This window comes from Mugil cephalus, chromosome 1 (assembly GCF_022458985.1).
Source record: "Mugil cephalus isolate CIBA_MC_2020 chromosome 1, CIBA_Mcephalus_1.1, whole genome shotgun sequence".
Classification (NCBI taxonomy): Eukaryota; Metazoa; Chordata; class Actinopteri; order Mugiliformes; family Mugilidae; genus Mugil; species Mugil cephalus.
The window spans coordinates 43,435,023-43,442,245 of NC_061770.1; the positions used below are offsets into that span (position 1 = coordinate 43,435,023).

General features: G+C 43.3%; 1 protein-coding gene across 1 annotated transcript; it reads right to left on the minus strand.

Annotated features, from left to right (window-relative positions):
- Window positions 1-192: 192 nt before the first annotated feature.
- Window positions 193-2,206, minus strand: LOC125003743 (doublesex- and mab-3-related transcription factor A1-like). The gene is made up of 2 exons (XM_047577872.1): window positions 1,354-2,206; window positions 193-1,176 (listed from the first exon to the last, which is right to left on the minus strand). The coding sequence occupies exons 1-2, from the start codon at window positions 1,832-1,834 to the stop codon at window positions 392-394; spliced, it is 1,266 nt and encodes a 421-aa protein (XP_047433828.1). The 5' UTR covers window positions 1,835-2,206; the 3' UTR covers window positions 193-391.
- Window positions 2,207-7,223: the final 5,017 nt, after the last annotated feature.

A 7,223-nucleotide genomic window follows, 5' to 3' on the forward strand; every position in this document is an offset into this window, starting at 1 on the left:
TCTGGTAATTCGCGTCAGTTTAATACCGTAACATCTTACAGTATTCTATTACACTGAAATATTGTTAAGATAATGTACCATCTGCGTTTTAAAATGAAAATGTGTATATGAGATAGATAGATAGATAGATAGATAGATAGATAGATAGATAGATAGATAGATAGATTGTGAATTTAAAATTACGAACACATGTAAAACAGTAAAAAGATACCTTTATTAATAATAATAATGAAAAAATATTTACAAAATTTACACCATAAAAAAACATTGGATACATTGTCAAGTTTTGCACATTAGCTGCTTGGAGGCGCTTAAACGTCACTTAAAAGTCAACCTGAAAGTCAGTTTGCAACAGCATAAAGAAAATATATATCGTTTCCTTATGAATTTGTCATTTCTCGCTAAGTCGCGTGTAAAGGCCTGCACCGCACAGGGACTCTTTGCTCTGAAGATACGAGAGGTCTCGGATCATTCCCGGGAAGGAGTATGAGTCCAAGGGTGGACGCAGTGGAAACATCGGCATCAGTCCGGATGTCATGTAGGGTGACATGAAGCCTGCCATACCGCCGCTTGCGGAGGAATACGCCAGCCGCAGGGGGCTGACACCGAGGCGAGGGCCGAGCCCGTACAGGCTCTCCCCGCCGGCAGCCGGCGGTATGTGGAGCGGGGAGAAGGCGGACTTGTTCCCCAGAGCGCCAAGCGCGCCCGGCAGCCCAACAGAAGGCCTGGGCGCGCACGGGAGACTAGACGGAGACGTGCTTTCGGGGTCAACTTTGTTCTCTTTCGAGTACAGCGCCAGCTCGATGGATTTGACAATGTCACCTTTGCACGTTCTCACCATAGACTCCAGGGTGTCCCGTTTCTGGTGAGGGAAAATCTTGGCCATGATGTCGGTGGGGTCGCGCTCCGGGCTCGTGTAGTCTTTGGGTTTCTCCGACTCGCTCCCCGACTCGTGGTCCGAGGAGGAAAGGGACCTCTGCGGGCTCTCCGTGTGATCTGAGCGCTGATCGAAGACCGGCGATGGACTTCCACTGTCGACGCTGCCTGAAGTGGCGTTGTCCTTGCTGGGAGACATCTCCCTCTTGTCACTTGGAGAGGGCAGCCGCGCGGCGTGGGGTTCAAAGAGCGGCCGACCCATGAATCCATTATAGACGCTGTACTTTCTTATTTTGTCATCTGAAACACAGACAAAAGAGAATAAATATTTATTTAAAGGGTTCGTATTCTGTTCAAGCGGTGCGTAAAATGCCAAAACAATTCAACCGCGATGAGGAAAACTGTAGTTACTTCACAATACTTATGTTATGATTTTTTTTAGTCCAAATAATAATTTCCAAAAACATCTGAACTCACCATCTTTATGGCTCTCTGATCCAAACACATCAAAACAAGGACCTGCTGCTGGAGCGCCGCTGGTAGACGCAGGGACTCCGGAGCTTAGAGGGGATCCCTGAGGCATCCCTGCGTCTCCTCCGATACCTGCGCCGGGGTACAAGAGCCGGAGCTCCCGGGCCTCGCTCTCCTCCTGAGCCTGCTGCCTCCTCAGCGCCACCTGCGCGGCCATGACCCGCTGCCTCTCCGCAATCAGCGTGCACTTGGCGCACACGCAGTCCCTCCAGCGACAGAAGCGCTTGTGGCCCTTGAGCGCGGAGACCACGCCGTGGTTCCTGCACCGGGCGCACTTCGGGGTCCGCGGGTACCCCCTCTCCAGCGCGGGGTTGCACGCCCGAAGGAAGAGAGGCGGAGGCCGCAGGAGGGAAGGGGGCACTTGCAAGCTCCCGAGCGGGTTGGTCGTGGGCCCGGCCAGGCCCAGAGGTCTGATCCTGCTCTCCATCGCTCGATCTAAACTCTCAAGCCGTCAGTTGATCGTGTAGTCATTCAGGTTATTCGGCCCTCTCTGAGTGGCTGGCGTCTCTCTACTGCGCTGGCACCCTGAGCCAGCGAGCCTTAAGTGCCTCCTCACCAGGTGGTTTGACATGAAATACAACACCCTCGTCACACCCCTTTCCGCTCAAGCCTCTTAATACCCTATCATGTTTATTTGCATCCCGGATGAACAGTGGTCTAATCTGATGCAACTGAGCCTATATGCAGCTTTAGTTTAATAAAACTACAGGCCTGCCAAGACCGGAGGATGTATGATCTTTAAATAAACGTTTTAAAAAGGGATCATAGTGGAATTGCATTCATATTTCCATTAAAGTAAAGTTGCGCGTGTTTTAACCTCCTGAGACCTGAGCTTTTGTTTGGCATGCAGTTTTAATTTCTCCAAGGTATCAGGGATCATCTTTCAACAGGAAGTGGTAGTTTTTGATAAAAAAAAAAACAAAAAAACAATGTCTTCATATATGGCCACTGGGATCATTTCATTATTTACAGTATAATAAAGTCACCAATGTGTGACAAAATATAAAACTGTTCATTTTAATACCTGGAGATGGCTGAGCAAAACCAGAATTGCAAACAATCAATTCCTCAAGGTTTTTTCAGGTCATATCAAACCATTAATAAGCACAGACAAATAAATTTTAACCATAGAATTTGATGGGGTTTGGTTCCTCGTACAATTTAGTCCTGTGATCGTCTGCAGAATGAATCCAATGAAATGCCCACTATCATGTTTTTGCAGTGCTACTAGTAGATGGCGGACTAAAGTGTTTAACGTCCCCTAACGTCCCCATATGAGGACGCAGGGTCTCAGGAGGTTAAAGATAATATGCACTACGAGCCATGTTGCCTGAGGTCAGTTGCACACAATGACCCTTTAGTTGCCCTACGAGCAATGAATATTCACCATTTAGGATGTTTTTTAACACAACAATGGCCTTAATAGGCACAAAAGCAACAGGTAATTATCTACCTGGTTATTCTGTTGAACAAATTACCTCGACAAAAGACCCATCTGTCAACAAACACCGAGCAAGATTGGCGGAAAACTAATCACACCTTGTCACATGTTTCATTCACTTCTCTCCATTCAAATGGGATCCGGTTACAAGCACCAGATTGCCTTACCGTTACTACACGAACAACAACATGAGCGTAATGTGGCAAACACAAGCGTGGTGTTGGTCACCAAGGGAAACATAACTAAAACACTGTTTGCCGTGCATTTGCACATACTGTCTTTGTCTGTGCTTGTAACTAATCCGCAGACACGGGCACACAATTCAATCCGTGGCAATAGATGCTCATATAAAAACTAACTGTACTATGAGGTGCAGCACGCATTTTGTCCTTTCTTATCACGCGCACAGTACATGGCCGCGCTTTCATGAGCATCACTAAAATGCGAAATAAAATACTAATATAGACAGTATCTTCAGCTGTTAATCATCGGTGAGACACCCCAGGGCCTTGTCTCGGTGTCCCTGCAGTTCTGATTGTACTCGCTCTGAATAATGGATGTGGAAAAAAAAAAAAAAGAAGAAATGGCTGGAAGCAATACATCTCCTTGTGGCGCTTTATGGAGATAATAATTCCCCAAAGGGCATCTTTGAGAAAGATCCGCTATGTCTGCGGCAATGAAAATGATTTGAGACATGATGCAGACATAACTGTTAGTCATTAGCAGTAACCACACTTGCAGGCTCGTAGGTGTTTCAGCTTGCTGATAAAAGTAGATAACATTTTTTTTTTTTACTTCTGTACTGCTGGTACTTTTCTCTATTTTTTTTTCTTCGCACGGATGCCTGTTCAGTCATTGCCTGAATGATGGATCTTATCAGAAGCATAACTCTCTCTTTTGTAATATGGGGAGAAGATATATGCACACATATTTTGTGCAATCCTGGATGTGGAAAGACTAAAGCAAAAACTCTTTTAAAAAAAAAGGAAAAGGAAAAGAAATGAAGCATAATGAGGCTTTGGGAGGTGAGTCTGCAAATTGCGGAAAGATGTTCCAGTAGTTATGGGCCTGGGTGGATAGGGGTTGGTACAGACTCACTCCAGCTGTGGAGGACAGGGAGATAACCCGAGATGCATCCGTCAGCGCAGATTGCTAAAAAACATAAATAAATGCCAGTGATGCAGATGCTGCGTGGACGCACACGCAGTTTGTTTTTATTTTATCGCTGCATCCACTGTGAACTGGAATTCAATGTTTGGATTTTGTGGCCGGCGAGTTTATCCAGACACATTAAGCTGCTCCCACCTGGCTTCTTTACACAGACCACTTAGGAGGTTTATATGGACCAGTTGCAGGCCGGACGGCTGGAAGAATCATTTGCTGATGTCTGCGTCAACATGTAATGAGCTCTAGAACTTACTTGCCGAAACATTAGGTACACCTAAAAGAAAATAAATCACTCTAATATATCCACACTAAATCCTCCATGTGACAGTTATAAAGTTCAGCTCATGTTGAACCTGTGTAAGAAAAGGTTCATTCATAATTTTGGAGGATGCAGTGTGATGCTGTGAAACTGGACTGAATTAAATATATAATATTTATATAATACAGAAATATCTGTTGTTTAGCCTGGCCCACTAACTAAACGGGGTTGCCAGATTAATAGAAACATGTATCAGTACAATACAATACAATTCACAAGTAATATGTTTATATTACCTGCTAAATGAAGACATAACCTAACCAAGTTATGTTGTCTGTTATTTTATAGATATGCTAAACATATCAACATTAATGAAGATATGATTAAGTGCAGGACTGTTACGATAGGATGTAATTATTTTCCTACGGTACCTAATAAACTGGCAAGTGAGTATATTTTTGTAATTTTAAAACTATTTTGCAAAAGGCTGTTTGCCTGCGGATCTCAGGATCGTTACAAAGCTGGTCATATAAAGTGCGTTTAAATCATATCATCACATCAACTAGTTTGTGTCATTCTACTGTTTGATGGCAATCAAATACACAAGAAACTAAAGTACACCACTGTTATCTCTGCCTCACAGAAAACCTTTAGTCCAGTACCACGTCGGCATGGGTGATCTGGTTTTTAGTCAGAATTTTTCAACCTCATCTCCAACGCAGAGCGAGGAGATCAGCAAGGGATAAGTGCAGTTAGAGTAGATACGGCTAGACAGTGTCTTAATTGTGTTCTTAACAGATCTGCTCCTGTCAGATATGGCGTTTCATCACAGCCATGCTCCTCCTGGGACAGGCTTTATCGACGCAGCTTCTTATCTGAAGCAAGGTGGCTGCTAATCTGCTCGCAGATCTCACAAAACCTGATTGTGTCTCCCGCTGTCAGAGAGATGAGGGAGGAGGGGAGAAGGAGGAGAGCTGAGAAGGTACGAGGAAAGAGAAATCAGCATTAAAGAGCAAATCTTATCTTGTAAAGTGTCCTGTAATTTTAGATCGCCAAGTTTAATCCGCGTAACTCTGTGAATACTTAAATCCTGCCCGGACATCATCTTAATCCACATATCGGGTCATTTCAAAACGAGAAACGATGACATGACTCAGTCTCGACATGGAAACATTTCAGTGCCTTAAGTTTCGAGAACAGCAGCATTGTTTCTGAAAATACGCCACTCGAGTTACAACAGATTCCTCTCTCTTTCAGTCCGCGCAAGGTCCCGACCTTTGAGTGTTTGCTCTCTCATCTGTCACTTCACACCCTTGTCATTTAAAGTGCCACACAGTAGCCTCCACTTCACTGCTGTCGGGGTGAATGGCCACCGACGGCCAATCAAATTGCTGTTAGGAGCACATAAAAAAAAGGGTAATTTCCTGTTTGTGTAAATGTAACTTTCTCCCAGCTGTAGGCCTTTATATCGCTGACACTTTGTTGTACTAAAACACCGATTCGTGTTTCATGTGACGCGCGTGGCCTCGGCGGAGTTCAACCTTGCTTTTAGTGGAGCTTTCAAGGCTTCTGTTTTTATTTGGGTGCCAGGGGACGCAGACTGCTGCTGTGCTGTTGGACTTGGTGCCTCTGTTTACAACGCCTGAGGCACAAGTTACGCCTTTGCTAGCACTGCATCCTACAGAGCCGCTCTGACACAACTCCCCGAGGAGATGAGACCAATAGCTTACTTCAAGGTGCAAAAATTCACAAGGACACACACAAATATATATATATATATATATATATATATATATATATATATATATATATATATATATATATAGAAGTAAAGAGATCTGTTCCAAAATAACTATGGGTGGGAATAAAATGTTAAAAAATAAATGTTAGATCAGACTGACTAATCAGGGTAATCAAATTAACATGACTGGTGATATTTGATTGTCAGTGGCGAGACACAAATAATATTTTGATGGTGTTTGAATTGAGTCCAAATTACACATGGGCTTATGACATGCTTATGATATGTCAATTTAAAAGATAATGCTATGAGACAAAAAAGTCTTAGTTTGTCGTAAAACTGTAAAGTAAAAGAATCTGGATGTGTAAAAAACAGAACACACCCTAAAGTCATATATACTACATCAGCATAACTTTGCCAATCCATAAGATAGCTAGCAAGTTAACATCGCACCTTTTTTTTTCAATCCAACAAATCAAATGTGTTGTTACACATTGTTATTGTTAAAACGTACATAGGTGAATTAGCCCATTTTTTTTTATCAATTATGGCAGCGCATTGGCAAGACCGTGATATCTGCAAGCTGCATCTGAGGAGAAGAGGAGATTCGGCGTACTTAAATGTGTAATGATGAGGTAGTCAAGGCGACGACATATGAGAGGGACGAAAAAACAGCCACGCAGTTCTCACAGCTGGGGGAGGTCAGACCCGGGACTGCTGGCAATGTGAAGGCACACCAAAGGAAGGTCGACCCGGCTCTCAAAATCCTGCGTCAACCTCACTATTTTTGATGTGAAAGGGGTAAAAGGTGAGACGTGCTAAGGCCATGTTGGTTTTAGTGACATACATATATTTCTGTAAGAGGTCTCAAAATTAGTGCAATATAGTGTTTTGCTAAGTTTTCAACAGTTTTTGGCTATCACATTCCACATTCATGAAAGATGTTTTCTTATGGAAATAAAGCTATTAATTTATATTTATTCATAATTTTGAAATAATGTCTAAGAAAACAGCCTTGATGTTTCATTATTCCTTTGCAGTTCCATCATGCTAAATTGTTAGCTTTGGTGGTGTGTAGACACCAACAGTTGCCTAGCAGCAGTTTTCTCACAACTTATAATACAGCTGGGTTGGCAAGCATTTGTATGCACAACATTTGTATGCACAACCTTTCACAAGTACACAAGTTCCTTTTACGATGTCCACCA

Bases quoted from the DNA above. Each gene is read 5' to 3' on its own strand.
- LOC125003743 (XM_047577872.1), bottom strand. From the start codon at position 1,834: ATGGAGAGCAGGATCAGACCTCTGGGCCTGGCCGGGCCCACGACCAAC. The intron at 1,177-1,353 runs GTGAGTTCAGAT...TCTGTGTTTCAG, and splicing joins ATCAGAGAGCCATAAAGATG to ATGACAAAATAAGAAAGTAC.